The sequence below is a fragment of the Jaculus jaculus genome, chromosome 10 (genome assembly GCF_020740685.1).
Source record: "Jaculus jaculus isolate mJacJac1 chromosome 10, mJacJac1.mat.Y.cur, whole genome shotgun sequence".
NCBI lineage: Eukaryota > Metazoa > Chordata > Mammalia > Rodentia > Dipodidae > Jaculus > Jaculus jaculus.
Window position 1 is genome coordinate 98,450,317 of NC_059111.1, and position 19,579 is coordinate 98,469,895.

Sequence of the window (19,579 nt, forward strand, 5' to 3'; positions counted from 1 at the left end):
TAAGCATTATCTTTTAAATGAGTTACTACAGGTTCCTGCAATATACATTTGTACCTAAGTCCCATGCTATAAAATTTAGAGATGTTTTTTCCTTTAGGCAGTCACAATTACTCAAAATAGCTAAATGAAATCATGAGTATAAAATAGTTAACTCTCTCATGGGAAGCTATCTCTGTATATTTTGCCTCAATAACTCCATTCCTATTTTTTTGTTCTGTTCTGTTTTTTGAGGTAAGGACTCACTGTAGCCCAGGCTGACCTGGAATTCACTAAATAGCCTCAGGCTAGACTCAAACTCACAATCATCTTTCCACCTCTGCCTCCCAATGTGCTGGGATTAAAGGTGTGTGCCACCATGCCCAGCCCATTCCTATTCTTAATAATGATGAAAAAGAATCATAATTTTACAACATTTTTTGCCCCATCTGAATTTCTACCTACTGAGAGAAAGAGAATCTAATTTTCATAGTTAAGTATCTACAAATTGATGAGATTTTCTCCACTATGCACCTGCTTATGGCGTTTGTTTGTGTATTACACATTTCATGGGATAGAGGTGCTCCTCTAGCAAAATCTATCAGAATCACCCAGAAGCTTTAAAAAAATGTTGGAGCTGGAGAGATGGCTTAGCGGTTAAGCGCTTGCCTGTGAAGCCTAAGGACCCCGGTTCGAGGCTCGATTCACCAGGACCCACGTAAGCCAAATACACAAGGGGGTGCATGCATTTGAAGTTTGTCTGCAGGGGTTAGAGGCCCTGGAGCTCCCATTCTTTCTCTATCTGTCTGCCTGTTTCTCTCTCTGTCTATCTCTCTCAAATAAATAAATAAAAATAAACAAAACTTTTAAATAAAAAAAAAAACACAAATATTTCAGCCCTTTGTGAGGAAAGGGACTCTAAAGAGCCTCTTTCATGAGGAAGCCAAAATAAAGACATAGAGATTGATGCTTTTGCCATTTGTGGAATTGAGACTCATAAGTAGTCCCTCACAGTCAACAATCAACAATAACAGCAATGGTGAACGTGGGTGTCCTGGCTTTGTTGGTGCAGGTCACATTTATGGGAGTATCATGGATTTCATCTCTCCCTTTCTACTTCTCTACAGCAAGACCAGATTGAGGTTAAAAACAGAAAAGTAAAAGAGGACTTTTTTTTTTTTTTTTGTCATATATGTTCTGGTGAATTTCCATAAAACGGATATTTCTGTTTCCCATAGAAGTTTCATTTAAATGAAAGAACTTAGTGATCTCTGACAGAAGTCTTATCTAGGTACAAAACATTAAGTAATCTCATATCTCTGTGTTCTTTCATTGTTTATCAGCAGCTTTTGAAATTCTGAAGAGCTAACAACAACAACAACAACAAAAACTATGCAGGTATGTAGCTTAGCAAGGGGACAGAAATTCCAAGATGCTATTATGTAATATGCCAGGGCAAATGCAGCCTATAGTTACCCAATAAATCCTCTCCTGCTTCAAGCTGCGGCGGGGGCAGCTGTGAGGTGGGGAGAGCAGTGCTTGAAGGACAAGGCCTTCCCATTTCCATGTCCTACTCAAGTGTGTCCCTTTGGAAGCACGCATTGATACCTGGTACGTGCTTATGAAAATAGAAAGCTGAGGAGAATAATAAGCTAGCTAAACTTACCTCCTGCAGACGGTCTATGTACATACGGCAAGTCTCCAAGTCACAATCTCCACGTACAACTAGAATACCCAGAGGAATGGCTACGGGTAAAGGAAAGAGAAAAATCTAAAACAACACGTATCATTTCATTCGATTGGCATAAATGTGCCTCTCGTGGTTAAAAAATACCTTTTAAGAATTATGGGAGGGCTGAAGGGGTGGCTTAGCAGTTAAAACACTTGCCCACAAAGCCTAAGGACCCAGATTTGATTCTCCAATACCCACGTAAGTCAGATGCACATGGTGGCACATGCATCTAGATTTTGTTTGCAATGGCTAGAGGCCCTGACATACCCATTTTCTCTCTTCCTACCTGCTTCCTCCTCCCACTCCCCAGATAAATAACAGTAAATCCAAAAAATAAATAGATAAATACAAGGAATGATGGGATTCTTGGTTATATCCATGCAAAGAATTAAGCACACTGTCTTTGCAGCTCCTTGACATATGTCATGGAAGAGATTGGAAGGGAAATATAACTTAAGAACTCCAAAGCACATTCCTTAAAGTACACATATGGTGGCCCATGCCTATAATCCCAGCACTGGGCAGGTTACTACGAGAGATCACAACTTTGAGGCCAGCCTGGGCTACACAGTGAGTTCCAGGATAGCCTTGGGCCACAGAGTGAGACCCTATCTCAAAGCAAACAAACAGGGGCTGAGAAGAGGACTCAGTGGATTTAGACTTGTTTGGTAGACAGAGACTGACCCAAAAATTGTTCTCCAGCCTCCATACAGATGCCATGGTATGCACCTGCACACACACACACACACACACACACACACACACACACACACACGAGAAAGCATACACATACACACAAATTAATTTAAAATTTAAAGAAGAGAAGAAACAAATAGGAAAACAAAGAAATCATCCTCAACTGTAGTATTAAGGAGGTCCCAGCTATGGTGATCCTCCAAATTAAGAACTAAATAAGGATTTCTAACATTTTAAGAATGATAAGAAAAGCTTACATTTTTGTCTAAGTAGTAAGTTAAAACTTGTTGAACAAAATTATAATTACCATGTACCAAGTGTACACAGAAATCTTGCCAATGTGTTAAATGGTACTTTCTCTTAATTCTAAATGTACACATGGAAATATTGTACTGAATATTTATCTATTTTCTTAAAGTATGAGATACATTTCATACAAATGCAAGAGCCACCTTTTCCATACCTGTGATTTCCATTTATTATCACTATGTGGAATTAGTCTTTTCCAAATATGAATTCAGCCAATGTACCTAGCTACAGGTATGTTAAACTACAATTTGAGAGAATATTCATGGAATAAAGAAGGAATACTAGAAAAACAAAGTTTTGAAAGATGTGTGGCTCATTTTCACTGCATGTAGAAAACCAACCATGTTACCTCTTCCTCAAGCAGCTGAGAAAATAGCTGCATTGGACTAAACAACCTTTAGCTATTGATTGAGGGGAAAAGCACCCTTCCTTATACTTTCCTTACGTAGTCATCAACAGCCAGGTATATTCAGAGAAGACCTCGGTGTGCAGGCAGAACACACAGTCAGGCGTTCACCCCCCCCCACCCCCGGCAATCACTGTTTGTGTCTGGCAAACCAATCAGCACACTTCTTTGTCCTTGTTAATATTACTCACTTCCTGTGAAGCTTGGCTTGAAGGCTATGGTGTTTAGAACAGGTATTTTCCAGCTAAGATGCAATGCTGTATTTAGAATTGAATAATTAAAACGTCAGTGCTAGTTCTCCCTCACCCAGTCACTATCTTTTGAGCACCTTTCACTACAAAACGGCCACATGCTGGCGTCCATGTTTAATCTGCCACTATGCTAGGAGCGTCTGTGAGTGGGAGCAGTTCTCTAGTTATATAACTGTTTACTTAAAAATAATGTCTACTTGGGCTAGAGAGGTGGCTTAGCGGTTAAACACTTGCCTGTGAAGCCTAAGGACCCTGGTTCGAGGCTTGGTTCCCCAGGTCCCACGTTAGCCAGATGCACAAGGGGGCGCACGCATCTGGAGTTCGTCTGCAGTGGCTGGAGGCCCTGGCGCGCCCATTCTCTCTCTCTCTCTATCTGCCTCTTTCTCTCTCTGTCGCTCTCAAATAAATAAATAAAAATGAACAAAATATTTTTTTAAAAAAATAATGTCTACTCTTCAAGAGGGAAACAAGTTATGATGCAAAAGTTGTCTCCACCTGGGGCATTACATGATGGGGAGAAAGCAGAGTCTTGTGCACCATCACTGCCTTTCTTTTGCATTATTGGTAACTCACTCCAAACTTCGCTGAGGTTTCCTCCATTTTAATTACGAGTAGTGAGATTGCTTATGGCCTAAGCAGTAATGTCACTTTCACTGGACTCATCTTACTTCTGTTTTGGAGACTGACTTCAACAAGCATCAGTAAATACTGAATTCACGTGATGCAAAGTTTATTGCAGGGTTCAAATGAAATTTACAAACCCTGAGAAAAACAAGCTAGTTTTAAGAATCACATGGCAGAGCTAATTCACACATTTGTCTTTCACCAGAGATGCAGCTGAACCAGAGAAAATAGATTCTTAAGATATTAACAGAAGTATGCGTGAATCGTTGAGAGAAAACAAAAGTAATGGGTCAAAACTTGAAAACAGACCAAGAACCCAATAGAGTCCAATCCGAAAGCATGTGTGGGGATGGATAAGAAACAGCACCGTTTACTATCCACAGCCCTTAGCAGAGTGGCCAACCAGCATCATGAGGTGTGCCAGAGACTGAGGATAGAGGAGCTGCAGAACAGGAACCTGGGGCGTGAGGAGGCTTCATCCCTGCTTACCCACTCCTGCCAAACGCAGTTACCTTGCAGAAAACAGGACATGGCTGAACATCTGCACAACAAAATGATCCTCAGATTCCTTCCCTCTCTGAACTCCCCAAAAGCTTGTAGCCAGGATCCCCCTTTTTTCGGCAAGAGCCTGGAAGACTATTTGAGAAATCTGACAAACCATGAGAAAAATGAATTAACATGGCAAGTCCACCTGCAATATTTCTAAGGCCCAAGTCAAGAACATAAGCTCTGAATTTCATACATCTACATGGATATGGTCTTCACATGTAGCATGAAGTTCCAAAAGTTTTAAATAAAATGAGTTTACTTTCCTACCCTGCAAATATACCTTCTCAGATACCTGAATAAGGTGTGAAAATTCATAGCCCTTATACTTCATAGGATATTGTTTGCAGCCCATAACCAGGCCCCTTTCTTTCTAGTCTCTGTCCTGTCTTGTGTTTCTAGGCTTACGAACAATCCATACAGAACACATCCTCAAGATGCCTCCAAAGGCCATGGGAACAGCTGTCCCTGGGCAGTTAATTTCTTACTGCTGAGACAAAACAGCAGAAAAAGCCAGAAGTAGTTTATGGGAGGAAAGGGTTTATTTCAGGATCATAATTTTGAGGAGAAGTTTCATCATCGTGGAGAAAGCATGGCATTAGCAGAAAGCTATTATATACCAGGCAAATGTAGAAGTACTGTGTTGTAGCTGGGCTAATAAACCTCAGGCTCCACCCCAAGAACACACCCCCTTCAGTAAGGCTCCACCTCCCAAAATGCTTACCCTCTGGGAGCCAAGTGGTCAAATCACATAAGGCTATGAAGGACATTTCATTCAAACCAACTTATTCCTACTATAAACTGTGCCAGGGATACATGATCAGAGAAATTGGCCTATGAGGTTCCTAAGAGTTGGCTTGGGGTTACTGAGTTAAGGGTGCTGAGAAGTAAAGAATCATCTAGAAGCTGATAGAGCAAGAAGTAGGAGGGCTGGATAGATGGCTTAGTGGTTAAGCGCTTACCTTTGAAGCCTAAGGACCCTGGTTCGAGGCTCAGCTCCCCAGGACCCACGTTAGCCAGATGCACAAGGGGGCGCACGCTGGAAGCCCTGGCGTGCCCATTTTCTCTTTCTCTCTCTCCCTCTCCTCTCCCCCCCCTTTCTCTCTCTCTCCCTCCCTCCCTCCCTCCCTGCCTCTTTCTCTCTCTGTCACTCTCAAATAAATAAAAATGAACAAAAAAAAAAAAATTTAAAAAAAAGTAGGAAAGTCCATTCCCTCAGCTCCTACATCATCCCAGGATGCAGTACAAAGCTGGAAGAGGGCTAAAGCCAGGCTCCTCCTATATGAGCCTAAACAGAGCACTGATTTGGAGTTTCAGAGAAAGTGTTTGTCTAGTTGCCATATGTAAAAATCGGAAAGTCCATTGGCTTTACCCAGGAGCTCAGAGCTTCAATTCAGTTTTATGTCTCTCACTTCTAACAGAGAGCAGAAAGGCAAAACTATACAGAAAACTGACATCCCTCTAACCCACAATCTAGATGCCAAAACAAAATGAAATTAAATGTAATTTACAAGGCAGCAAGGCTTTAAAAATAACTAGTGTCTTTGAGAGCCTCATAGAGTGTAGAGAGTGGTCCATCCACGAAATGGAAGGGTGATTACATTAAAGAAGATGGAGTATGAAGGGAAAAAAGAGGAAAGGGAACAACCAAGCAGGATAAGACTTTTGATTTTTTTTTTTTTTTTTTTTGAGAGAGAGAAAGAGAGAGGTGGAGGGGAGGGGGCATGCCAGGGCCTTTCAGCTGCTGAGAACAAATTCCAGACACCTTAACTGCTAAGCCATCTCTCCAGACTAGTAAAATGCATTTAAATTAAAAAAAAAAAACTGATGGAATAGAGAGTTCAAAAATAAACAACTAAATATGAGGTCAGGAGATAAACTTGAAGAAATCTCCACAAAAGCAGGGAAAAAATAAATAAATAAATAAATAAATAAATAAATAAATAAATGAAATGGAAAACAGAAGATAAAAAATAAAGACAAGGAAGTCTGAGGTCCAAACAACAGGATACCCAAGACAAGCAAATAAAGAGGAATGGTTGTTTCCATCAGGTAATGACAAGCACACTGAGCCCTGAAAATAGAGGAATTGGCAGAAAATAAAAAGGACAGGGCTAGACAGATGGTTTAGTGGTGAAGGCGTTTATCTGCAAAGCTAAGGACCCAAGTTCAATTCCCTAGTTACCCTTCTAAGCCAGATGCACAAGGTGGCACATGTGCCTGGAATTTGTTCTCAGTGACTACAAGCCCTGGCATGCGCATTCTCTCTATATATCTCTCTCTTCTTTTTTTTTTTTCCTCTCTTTCTCAAATAATAAATAAAATACTTTAAATTATTTTTAAAAAGGACAATAAAGAATATTTTCAACAGCTAAATAATGTGTTTCCAAATTTAAAATAAGCAAGTAAATAAGAAGTACCAGTACAATAATTAGAGAATAAGATGAATCTACTTTATCATTTTGAAATTTAAGACTATTGAGGACAAAGAATCTATACACCTCCAGAAAGAAAAGATCAGATCCCATACAAAGGATCAGGAATTGGAATGTTTTTTTAAACTTCTCAAGGGTAAATAGACAGTAAGGAGGCAATGAAGCAATGGTTGGTAATGCTAAGACTTGTATGGCCAAGGAGTAAGAAGTGCATGTTCAAAGCAAGCCTTTAACAAACGGTAGCGGTGAATAAGACTTGTATGCATGACCCAAGCTTTGAATGCACCATAAGAGGTAAATAAGATGTACATGCATAATTCAAACCATCAACACACTCAGGAGTTAAATATACATATCCTCAGTTAAGATGCTACTAGATTGTCTCAACTCATGCATGTATGTAAGGTACACACAGGTAACTATCATATGTAATAACACTATATCACTTCAAGATATACTTTTTCTTAATTTACTCCTGAGAGCGAGACTTTGCACATAGTACAGCAGAAAAATTCAAAACAAATATTTGACAAATCTTTGAACAATATTTCCATCTGGTAAGTAGAGGCCATCATAACACCTTCCAAATACTTTCCTGGATTTAGTTATCACCTTGTCAATTAACTCCTCTCTGACCAGGCACAGGTGCATTCTCAAAGAAGATGAAGCCAGACAATGACCAGATATTCCTGCCAGTAACCCTTCCAAAACATCATCTTTACTTTACATAGAGGTTTAGGAGTGCTAACAAGTTTTTCCACAACCAATCATTATCATATTTATTAAGAGAATTATAAATACAAAAAAATATCAGCATAGTGGTCATCCTGCTAGGTGCAGAAGAAGGGAAACACTTGTGTTGCTTTAAATATTTTGTGACAAGTACATTTCTACTTCACTATCCATTTTTAAACTCTTTCATGGTGGTGTATTGTGCATGTTATTAGAATTAAGAATTAAGAGAGGCCCACATAACACATTGTTTCTGAGGTGAGCATCTGCAGTAATGGAGTGAATAAAGAGAACATGCCTTGGCCAGCATAGACAGTGTAGGTGGGCATTATCTACTCTGGGAAGGGCCAAGAGAAAACAAAAGGGTATATTCTCCCTCTCTTTGAACAGGCTGCCCATCTTCTCTTGCCATCAGAGGTCACAGCTCTTTGTTTTCTGGCCCTGGGCTGTGGATCTTGTAGCAGTATGAGCCCCATCCTCAGTCCAGCCTTAAGTAGACAGACTTATGACTGGCTTTCATGAATCTCGGGTCTTGGGACTGGTCTAAGTTTACCACAGGGTCTCCTGGCTTCTTATCTGCAGATGACTATGGTAAGACTCAGTTACTGCAACTGCATGAGTTAATGCCATTGCATATCAACCTCCTCATATGCCCATCTGTCCTACTGGGTCTGTTTCTGTCATGAATTTTTGTTGACATTCATATATTAGAGGACCTAGAGAGAAGACAACCATGTATGAAACAGGAACACAGCCCTCAAGACAATGGTGAATAATTGGCAAATTCAGATACAGAAACAGGACAGAAATTGAGGACGTAACTGGTGATCCTCAGCCTTGTGGAAATTATACTACCAATTACTTATTTCCAGACAAAACATGAGTCCTGTCCTGGTTCCCCTCCCAGGCTTCACCCTGACCTCCATTAACTCCTTTTCCCCTCTTTGTGCTTGGTTCAGTGTCTTGTAATCCAGGATGTGATTACATTAGTGGGTTGAGAAATCCATTATACATTTCACATGTGTATGCTCTGGATTTTATGTTTGAAATAAAATGCCAATGGGTCATACTAATTAACTTTTTCTTCTATACTTGAAGTTATGACTACTTGAACTCATGATGTAAATTTATGCCAACTGCACATATTAACACTAATCATCTTCAGTAAATTCAGAATATCATAGCAACTAATCTACAAATACTCTTTTATCAAGAAAAAAATGTTTAAAGTCTACATGCACTCAGAGTAAACATGTCAAAATATGATCTCTAAAATATGTATTTCACCACAAATGCTAAATAACCAGGGAACAGATGAAGACAAGGTAGCCCATCTATGGGACTGAATTACTCAAAATACTAAAAACCCAAAGTCGTTAGAGGCTATAAAAGAAGGTGCTTAGAGTTTTAAGAAAACTTGAAAAAAATATTTTCTAATGATCAATAGGCATGATTTAAAAGACAAATAATTTCAATTATTTGTTTGAAGAAAGATTGAAAAAAAAAAAGATCCCTAGCTTACCCTCCCAAGCATCTCAAAATCAGTTTCTATGCTAGTCCTGCTTTGTGATGCGATGACCTATGATGAAACCAATGAAAACCTACAATACAGGGGAATATGGGCTTATGCAGGCTTAACGAGTCCCTTGAAGCTGTGCTGAGCTAGGTGCGCCCCACACACAAGGCACAATGCTCTGAGCGCAGGCCTCAGGGTTCTGGGGAAAAGCACTAGGCAGAGAAGCCAAACAGCTGAGGTCATTAATTGTTCTATATGAGTCAGTCATACCAGCTCTGGAAAGATCAGCCAAGTCAAAACAGACTCTGCATATGTGTGTCCTGGGAGCATGATCTCACTCATGCTGTGTTAAAGACACATTCTCTTGAGAGGCATATTATAAGGGCGTTGTTGTCCATTCACTTTCCTTCCCAATTGGGCAGCTTCTGAAGGGGCGTACAGACCATGAATCAAGCTCATTACAACTTCAGACCAGCTTGCTGTGTAACCTTTGCTATCATTTGAGGTTCACTGAATCAGAATGAATGGTGTTTATTTTATAAAGAAATGTAACGTGAACTGAATTAAAAGTAGAAAATAATCATTTTGAAGACCATAGACATGATAAAAGTGCATTGGACTGTAAGTAAAATTGTGATGGAAGATCACATGACTGGTTTTGCTGTTAAAATCCCTACACTGGGGCTAGAGAGATGTTTTAGCAGTTAAGGCACTTGCTGTGACGCCTAAGGACCCAAATTCAGTTATCCAGGTCCCACATATAAGTCAGTTGCACAAGGTGGCACATGCGTCTGGAGTTCGTTTGCAATGGCTGGAGGCCCTGGTGTGCCCATTCTCTCTCTCTCTCTCTCTCTCTCTCTCTCTCTCTCTATCTATCTATCTATTTCTATCCTTCTCTTTCCCTCACTCTCTCTGTCTCTAATAAATAAATGAAGATTTTAAAAATATTTTTAAAATCCATACATTAAAATTTCTAACAGTGGGGCTGGAGAGATGGCTTAGTGGTTAAGCACTTGCCTGTGAAGCCTAAGGACCCCGGTTCGAGGCTCGGTTCCCCAGGTCCCACGTTAGCCAGATGCATAAGGGGGCGCACGCGTCTGGAGTTCGTTTGCAGTGGCTGGAAACCCTGGCGTGCCCATTCTCTCTCTCTCCCTCTATCTGTCTTTCTCTCTATGTTTGTCGCTCTCAAATAAATAAATAAAAAATGAACAAAAAAATATTTAAAAAAAATTTTTAACAGTGAACTGAAGAGCTAATGAACCGTTAACATAATGTAACCATGAAACAAATCCAACACTATCCACTGAGACATGAAAAGTTTATTACATCTGAAAAACAAGATATTCAAAGGCATGTCCAAAGACATTTTATGTGAATGTTAACTAAACATTATTTACTAATTTTATTATGGTTATCAGATTGGTAGCTTTGCTGTGATAGCTGTTCTCATGTCATTCATTTTAATACTTAATTATCCTTGGGAAGTTTATATATTCAGAAAATTTTACAATTACAGTTGTTTTTTGTTTTTTGTTTTTCCCCTGTGTTTGCCCAAGGAGCCTAGCTTACCATTTTAATCTTCTGAGGAGTATGAAGGCCCTTGTGCTGAGTGAGAGCATAGTGCCTATCTCTGGATTTCTGTGAAGATTAGAAGTCAGTGTCTCAGGCTGGATTGATAGCTTAATGGTTAAGGCATTTGCCTATGAAACCTAAGGACCCAGTTTCAATTCCCCAAGACCCGCACAAGCCAGATGCATAGGGTGGCATATGCGTCTGCAGACTTTCTGCAGTGGCTAGAGGCCCTCACTCGCCTATTCTCTCTCTCTTTCAAATAAATAAGTAAAACATTTTAAAATAATATTTTTTAAAAGTCAGTGTCTATAAAGCACTAACTGCTATCAAACCCATCCTATACTCACTACTCTAAACCTTATTATTAGATTCATCATGCTTTTCTCCTAATTCTACTATCTACGTGTGCTGACCATTCATAAACACTCAAAGCAATGCAAGCCGACCACATGTGAGGTGTTTTAGAGATAACAGCATCTAAAGTCTAAGTGCAAGCAAGCAAATAGGAGAATCTACCAGGCCTACAAGGAAGGGCATGAGAGGAATCCCAGCTGGCTGCTCTGTGGCATATACACTGTCCCTGAGGGCCAAAGCTAGAAAGAGCTTCCTCTGACACCAAGCCCACATGAAGCTACTAATGGGATTTATAAAAGGGAAAAACTCACAGAGGCTAATTCATTCTCTGCACCATACTGTGATGTGTTCAACAAGGTATCAGTGGAAATAAAGGGCAGAGAGTTCTGCATGGTTTTAAAAAAAAAAAAGCATAAAAAAGGAAAGATTTAATTATCTGACACTTCTGTTATTACATCGCACCTCCTGTTAAAAAGGGAAGTGCTAACTGGGACCATTTACTTATTCAAAGCACAAACACAACTATCTTGGTGGGATGATTAAAAGAAGGCGTGACTCCTCAGAGAAAAGCTTCTTAGAAACTGCAAGGGTTTACAAGGTCTGGGTTTTAAATTCTAAGCATACAGATAAGAGAGCAGACTTGCAGAGGATTTGCCAAAGCTTATAAAAAGGTTACCACTTTCTGTGGAGAATGATAAATGTAATCATAGCAATAAAAAAGTCATAAACTAGGAAAGAACAAGGAACAGAGGCAACCAACAAAATATAGATAATAATCCTAGAACCAATGTGCTGTGTAAGCACTGTACGAACCGATATTTTGTAAAACTTGACATTTCCCTAAGGATCAGTTTTAGATTTATTGGTAAACAACAGCGTGTATGTAAAATTCTTGCTGTCCTTCTTTTTTTTTTTTTTTTTTTAATTTTATTTACTTGAAAAAGAAAAAGAGGCAGATAGAGAGAATGGGCGTGCCGGGGCTTCCAGCCACTGCAAATGAACTCCAGAAACATGTGCCACCCTGTGTATCTAGTTTTATGTGGGTACGGGGGAGTCAAACCTGGGTCCTTTTTCACACAAGGATGAAGGAGATAGACACAGAGAACACTCAACTCCTACCAAGCCAGAGATCCACAGACTCAAAGGCTCCCAAGACCTCATTACTGAAGCAGACCTAAAACAAACCCAACATGACTCAGGAAATTTCACAGAAGAAGCGCCAGAAAAATTGTTAGAGCCACAAGATGGGACATTATGCACAGAGACATTGCCTCTTCCCCATAACTACTGGCTACCACACAATGCACGACCCATATTCCCCAACAATGAGGGTCCCTTTGGAGCAGGGAGGACAGGAATGAGGGTAAGGATGGTACCAACATGTGCTATTAACATACTTTCTGTCCTTTTAACAACCAATATGTAGTACTGAGAAACTAAGAGGCCGGTAGATGGGAAAAATGACAAGGACAAAATTATAATGCAGGAGAAAAACCAGGTGAGCTTGGGTATTGGTGAGGACATGTGAGATGATACCAATGGCACAATCTTTGAAACAACAGGTAACTGAAACTCCAATGAGAACAGCTGTCAAGACAGTGGAAAGACAAGCAGAAAACTCAACTGCAGAGCAAATTTTACAATGCTCCCAAGTTCAAACAATCACATGAAAAATGCCACCCATAGCAGAGGATCATCAAAACTTTCAACATGTTCTATCAGAACTGTCGCTTCAAACAACAGAATACTACAATATACCTGTGGTAAAGGCTAAAATAAATAATTCAATAAGCATCAACCAATCCCAGTGAAGATGTGGAGGGACCAGAGTTCACCCATTGCTGGTGGAGATGCAGAACAGCACAGCCACTCTGGAGGGCCACATGGTCGGTGGTTTACCACACTGAACGGAATATAACTCTTGACATGCAGTCTTCATCCTTCCTGCCCAGCTTAACTGAAAATTATGACTGCTCAAAAAATATGCATGTAAATCTTTAGAGCATCTTGTTAAAATAATTGCCCAAACAGATGCAACCATGATGTCTGTCAACAGGTGATTGGATATATCCCATACAATGGAAAAGTAAGCAATGAAAGTAAATGAGCCATGAAAGCCACAGTAGAATTGTAAATACATATTACTAAGTTAAAGTCACCGGTCTGAAACATGACACACTATATAATTCCAACTCCATGGCATTCTAGAACAGGCAAAATTATGGAGACAATAAAAAGACAAATGGTAGCCAGGATTTGGGGAGAAGGAAGAAGCAATAAAAATGGTATTTTTTTTGGGCAACATGTTTTTAGGACAGTGAAACTATTCTATCTGATACTGTCTCATTATTAGTGGTGATTATATAGTCATAGAATAAATAATATCACTATATATGAACAGAAACACATAGGTCTCTAATATATTCATAGATGTTAATGATAAGGAAAACTTGGGAAGAGCAAGTTGAAAGGGCATATGGAACTCTCTACTTTTTATTTATTTTACCTTTTAAAATTTATTTGAGAAAGACAGAAACAGAGGAAGACAGACACAGAGTGAGAATGGGTGTACCAGGACCTCCAGCCACTGCAAACAAGCTCCAGAAGCATGTGCCACCTTGCACATCTGCCTTATATGGGTCCCGAGGAATTGAGCCTGGGTCCTTAGGTTTTGCAGCCTTAGCCACTAAGTCATTTCTCCAGCCTGAGCTCTCTAATTTTTAAATAAATTTGAATTTATATGTGTGTGGAGGCCAGAGGTCAATATTATGTGTTTTCTTCAATCACTCTCCACCTTATTTTTTGAGACATGGTCTCTCACCTACAACTAAGCAAATCAGCTACAATGGCTGGCCAACAAGCCCCAGAAATCTGCCTGCCTTCACCCCTGTATCAGACAGCTTCAGGTTCGCTGAGATGACCTTCCAGACCAGGCACAGTTATGGAGGAAGGGACTTATTGAAGCTTACAGAGCCAGGGGAAGTTCTTAAAATGGCAGAAGAAGCTGGGCTGCCTTCACAGAACCAAACACAGACAGAAGCGCAAGCCTAAAAGCCACACAGCACATCACACTTCAGGAACTCCAGCTAGGCACACGTTGCACATCTTTAGACTGAAATCTCCAACCCACCACCACACCTTAAGACCCGCCCAGTGATACCACTTCCAGCCAGGTAGCTGCAGATGCAAACTACAAACCAGTGAGACTGCCAATATATTGGGGCCCATCTATTCAAACTACCACAGCCCCACTGCTGGGATTACAGGTGTACACCACCACACCCAGAGTTTCACATAGGTATCAGGGTCCTCATGCTTCTGTAGCATGTACTTTACCACTGGGCAATCTTCCCAGCCCCTGCTAATTCTTCTAATGAGTTTTCTATGGACACATCCTTTAACCATACCACTGACAGATGATGAGTGTTACCTCCTTTCCTAGCTACAGCACTGACAATTACTCAAGAATTCAAAACACAATGAGTATAAGAGATTGAGAGTGAAAACCATACTAGGAGACAGGACTGGAGGAAGGAAAGACCCTTAAGATGGGGTGGTAGGGGAGAAGTGAATCTTTCCATCTTACCTTATTTATTAGTAGCTTGAAATATGCCACAGTTTTCAGGGATTAGATCCAAACTTGATGGCCAATAATAATGAGACAGAATCAGTTGGCAATATTTCAATCCATTTTTTTCCCCACTCTGAGCCACAGGTACATTTTACTATTACCTGTCATTATTAACTGTCTGTCCATCACTCACATGGAAACAGGAAGGAATGTTAATGAGCAGATTAGCATACAAAAGGGAACATAACACACTAAGAATACCTTCCCATTCCACGTCTAGGGTCTGTCAAGAGATTTCACAACCCCTGCTTCTTGTGATTAAAAATTATTCTCAAGTTTGAATACCATGGGTAGAGCTAAACCAGGCCCTATCCACAGTTAGTGCAAATTATCACTCAGTGGATAAAAGTAAGCTACGTAACTTTCATTGCATTTCATTAGGTGATGAGATTTCAGAGGTGTGCTTTCTGGAAACTAGCTGGTTCTCTATAAACCTACATCTTACATTGCATCAAATTCTGCTCATTGTCACAGTGTGTATTGTGTGACAAGGCAGCTCTCAGAACATGTAACTCACTATGTAAAGTCCCCTTAATGTTTATGGCATTTGTGGTCTTTAATTTCACCTTAGTTTCCATTGTCTTTGAATTTTTTGGCACACATGTATTGTATACACAAGGAAGTGTGCCCAAGTATTTTCCCATTTTATAAGTTATTCAGAATATTATTTCAGCAAACAGATTTAAAGGCATCCAATATAGAATAAAACATAACATCAGCCTTCCAGGTATTCATGTTTCAACCTACTGAAGATACCACTGTGATAAGAATTCCAGTACACAAGTACATTCAGCATCTGAAAAAACTATTCACTACCCCAGGATGAGACTTCCTTAAGGAGTGCTCTTAAGTGACAAAATGAGATAGTCTGACAAGATGAAAAGGTGAGTTTTCCTAAGGTAATTTTCTAGGTTTTGAACCATCCTTGAATTCTAAGAATGCAAGGCCTAGAAAGAAACAAATGATCAGAAATTAGGAAGATAGTAGGTATTTGGTATACAGAATTAATCCATAGGCTTGATGGTCTCATACTAAGTAAAGACTTTACTGTTTAAATTAATGAAAAGACTGAGGAATGAGAACTACTATGAGTTTAAGGTCAGCCTGAGCTACAAAGTAAGTTCTAGTAAGAGATCAAGGTTTTAGATCAACATTCCCCATGACAGACTTAATGTATCCTCAGCTTAACTAAACTTTAAACGGGTTCCTCACTATAGATGCCTGCCCACTTATGTCAAAAAACAACTGCTTTACCAAAAGTACAATTATAAATCCTTTCTATGACTCTCTAAGATGCAAAGCATTTCCTAAAAGTTCCATAATCCAGAATAGGAATGAAGTGAGAAGAGAGAGGGAGAGAGGGAGAGAGAGAGAGACAGATTGGTTAAAACCAAGCAATCCAATTAGATTGAGAGAAGGCAAGGGAACAAGGGTGCCTCCCACATGTTTTACGTGCTCTTGTGAGTCACATCCTTCTGACATGCATGAAGAGCAGCACTGTGGACTTCAGCCCTGTTGAGCTGCAGAAGCTGCAGGAGAGCAGTGAAAGATTGAGAAAATTATATAAAAATCAAGTGGATATGAAAATGGTGGACAATGAGAACTATCTATACTTCAAAAGAAGTTTAATAACACCTAAAATACAAGAGTAGAGTTCCTGATTTAGAATGTGTTATATGCAGAATTAGGGAAAGAGTATTCAAAGAGTGGGGTACGGAAGTGGAATTCCCCCAGCCTCCTCCCAAAGCCCACTCTGCCGCTCCACAGGACACAGCCAGGGAAAGTTCCTCTTGTTCTCCTCTTTCCAATCATCAGTATACAGCACATGAAAAGCAGGGATGAGATAGAAAGCCCCAGAAACAAAGGAACTAACTAGTACAACCTAGTCCCCTAGACAACAATGAAGAGTCAGATAGAAGCCCAGTCACAGGCACTATTTATAATCACATTTGCTTCATTTATTATTTTCATGTTTCTGATGACTATGGTTCCTATATTTACTTCAAGAGCCATACTGTCCAGCTCAGGGTCCAGTACCCACAATTGCACATGCCCTGATTAAAGCAGGAGACCTTACTGCTTTCCCTCAGTGGAAAGCTATGACAGACTATGAACAGAAGGTCCAGTACTTCACTCACTCTTCGAATCTACAGTAAAAACCAAGTTCTAGTCAAACAGTGATATGAAATACCATCATCTTCCACCTTCACATGAACGTCTGCCAAAATAAGGTGAATGACTGTCCTAGGTACATGGAATAATGCTTCAATGAAGACTCCTAAGTTCATACACAATGCAATTCTAGCCCAATAACAAGACAGGTAGTTCCTTGGAGCTCATGTGTTAAATGAGTGAAATCTGATTAAAAAAAAAAAAAAAAGCTTTTTCCGGTGAGATCCTACAATAGTAACTGATAATGAGCACTGGAAAACCATGTAAGATTTTTCTAAGTATGCCATACGCAAATTTGTATTTGAAAAAATTCTCAGATGCAGAGAAGAACCAGTCCTAACTAACTATACTGCCAGCCCTCAGGCATTTGGGAAGGAGTCGATACTTGACCCTGACACTGGAATCTTGGCTACAGAGCCAAGCCAGCCCAATAAATGCAAAACTGCAGATGAAATATGAAGTCCTGGAAAACAATGCTTCATAACCATACCCTAAACTGAAATGCATGAAATGATGACTGTAGACACACTGCTCCAAACTCTTTCACAATTTCAGTATCACCTTGTCTATTACCCTGTGGGGTGACGGCCAAGGTCACTACTAAGTAAATGCTGAGTACACAGTCATGCATCCGTGAATTTCTGAACTGATTGGACACATGTAGAAAATTAATAACAGAAAGATTGCCTAAAGCCCTCTGGCAGATCCTCAAGTCTCTTTCTGGAAACAAAAAGAATAGGCAAATGATATATAGGCAGATGTTGAGATGTAGAAGAAGGTAGACACAAGAGGACATATCTCATTCTTCTCTAAAAGGTGACCCCAAAGAGTGGGGTAGATTGGGGGTTCGGGAAACTCACAAGGTACTGAGAAACGGCATGATTCTTCAGTATGAGCTGAACTAACACAACATGCTGTCTTTCTGAGTCACAGAGCAAGAGCTTGTTTCAGACTAGCTCACACACTTCTGTCCTTGGTTCATTTCAGTTCCATTCCATTCCAATTAACTGGATGCATACAGGAGAAATACCCCATCTTGTAGAGAAGCAAATTCTGACATTATCTCTACTGACTATAGTGTTCAGCTAAAAATAATATCCAGAAATTTAGATTACCTACCACTTAAGTTTCCATTGTCTACTCAAATTCCAAATGGAGAATATTTCGTAGCAATACTTCATACCAAAAGGGGCATTCAGCAAAATGTTAGCATTGGGCTGGAGAGATGGCTCAGCAGTTAAAGATGCTGGCTTGCAAAGCCTAAAGGCCTGAGTTCAATTCCACAGTACCTATGTAAAGCCAGATGCACTAAGTGGTGCATGCATCTGAAGTTTGTTTGCAGGGGCAGGAGACCCTGACACACCCATAATCTCTCTCTTTCACACACACACATACACACACACACACACACACTCCTCTCTCTCTCTCTCTGTGTATGTGTGTGTGTGTCTGTCTGCCTCTTCCTTTCTGCATTTCTCAAATAAATAAATAAAATTAAGAGGCTGGAGTGACGTCTCAGGTACTTGCCTGAGAACCCTAAGGACCTACGTTTAATCTCTTGGCAATCATGCACAAATTACATAAAATAAAATAAAACTAATTAATTAAATAAAAATGGTAAAACCAGACAAGAAAGGCAGCATCCATAGTTTTGATTCCATTTCACTTTGCTAAGTTACATATTTTTGAAGAAAGTAATTAACTCCAAGTCCAATTTCCTGATTAGTAGAGAAGTCAGATCAAAAGATACACAGAGAAAAAACATGGAGGCCATTTCTCATATAAGTTAATCCCCAGTCTATAAAACTGCTCTGCAGAGACCTCGTTGATACAGATAGTTGTTAAAAGGAAGAGAGGAATAAATGGTCTTGAGAAGTCCTGACCTACCAGGTTCTGAGTAACTGCCCGCAATGTGCTTCCAGAAATGAAATCCCCACCCAGACCCATGCGGTCCTCGTCACCCAGCTGCTGAAATGCATTGAGTCCCTCTCCAGGAAGGAGGCTGCCTCACTCAAAGATTGTCCCTGCCTCAGGGCAGCTTGATTTATATCCACTAATCCTAGTCTCCCCTGGGTAACCTGATGGCTACCCCAAATCCAAAGGTCTGTCTAGGAGTTCTTTGTCAGAGCTGTTTCATAGCTCAACTTCTCCCACTGCCCAGTGGTGTGGTCCTTGCCCTGCACTGCTTGTGGCTTCTTCTTGGAAACCCCAGATTAACTCAGTGAAACTCCTTCCCAGTCTCAATATCAATTCCCTAAGGAACCTAAGCTATGTATAGTAGCTGTAACCCTCTCAGTTCTTTTACAGTGCACAATTTCATGGGCGCACAGCTATGTGTAGACTAGAAAGTGTATGGCATTGGGAGGGAAATGTAAAATTTCTTATTAAAACCCTGAGTTGGTGCTGGAGAGATGGCTAAGTGGTTAAGGCACTTGCTTGCAAAGCCTAAGTACCCAAGTTTGATGTCCCCAGGACCCACATAAAGCCAAATGCACAAAGTGACACATGTGCCTAGAGTTTGTTTGCAGCGCCAAGTGGTCCTGGCTCACCCATTCTCTCTCTCTCTTCCTCTCTCTGTCTCTCTCTTTCATGTCCTTATAAATAAAAATATTTTTTAAAAAGAAAGT

General features: G+C 40.1%; 1 protein-coding gene across 1 annotated transcript in view; it reads right to left on the reverse strand.

Annotated features, from left to right (window-relative positions):
- The window catches only part of Dgki (diacylglycerol kinase iota), a 499,206-nt gene that overhangs the window by 107,533 nt on the left and 372,094 nt on the right, over positions 1-19,579 (reverse strand). Inside the window, 1 exon segment of the mRNA XM_045160292.1 lies at positions 1,643-1,722. Coding sequence (XP_045016227.1) covers positions 1,643-1,722 — 80 coding nt within the window.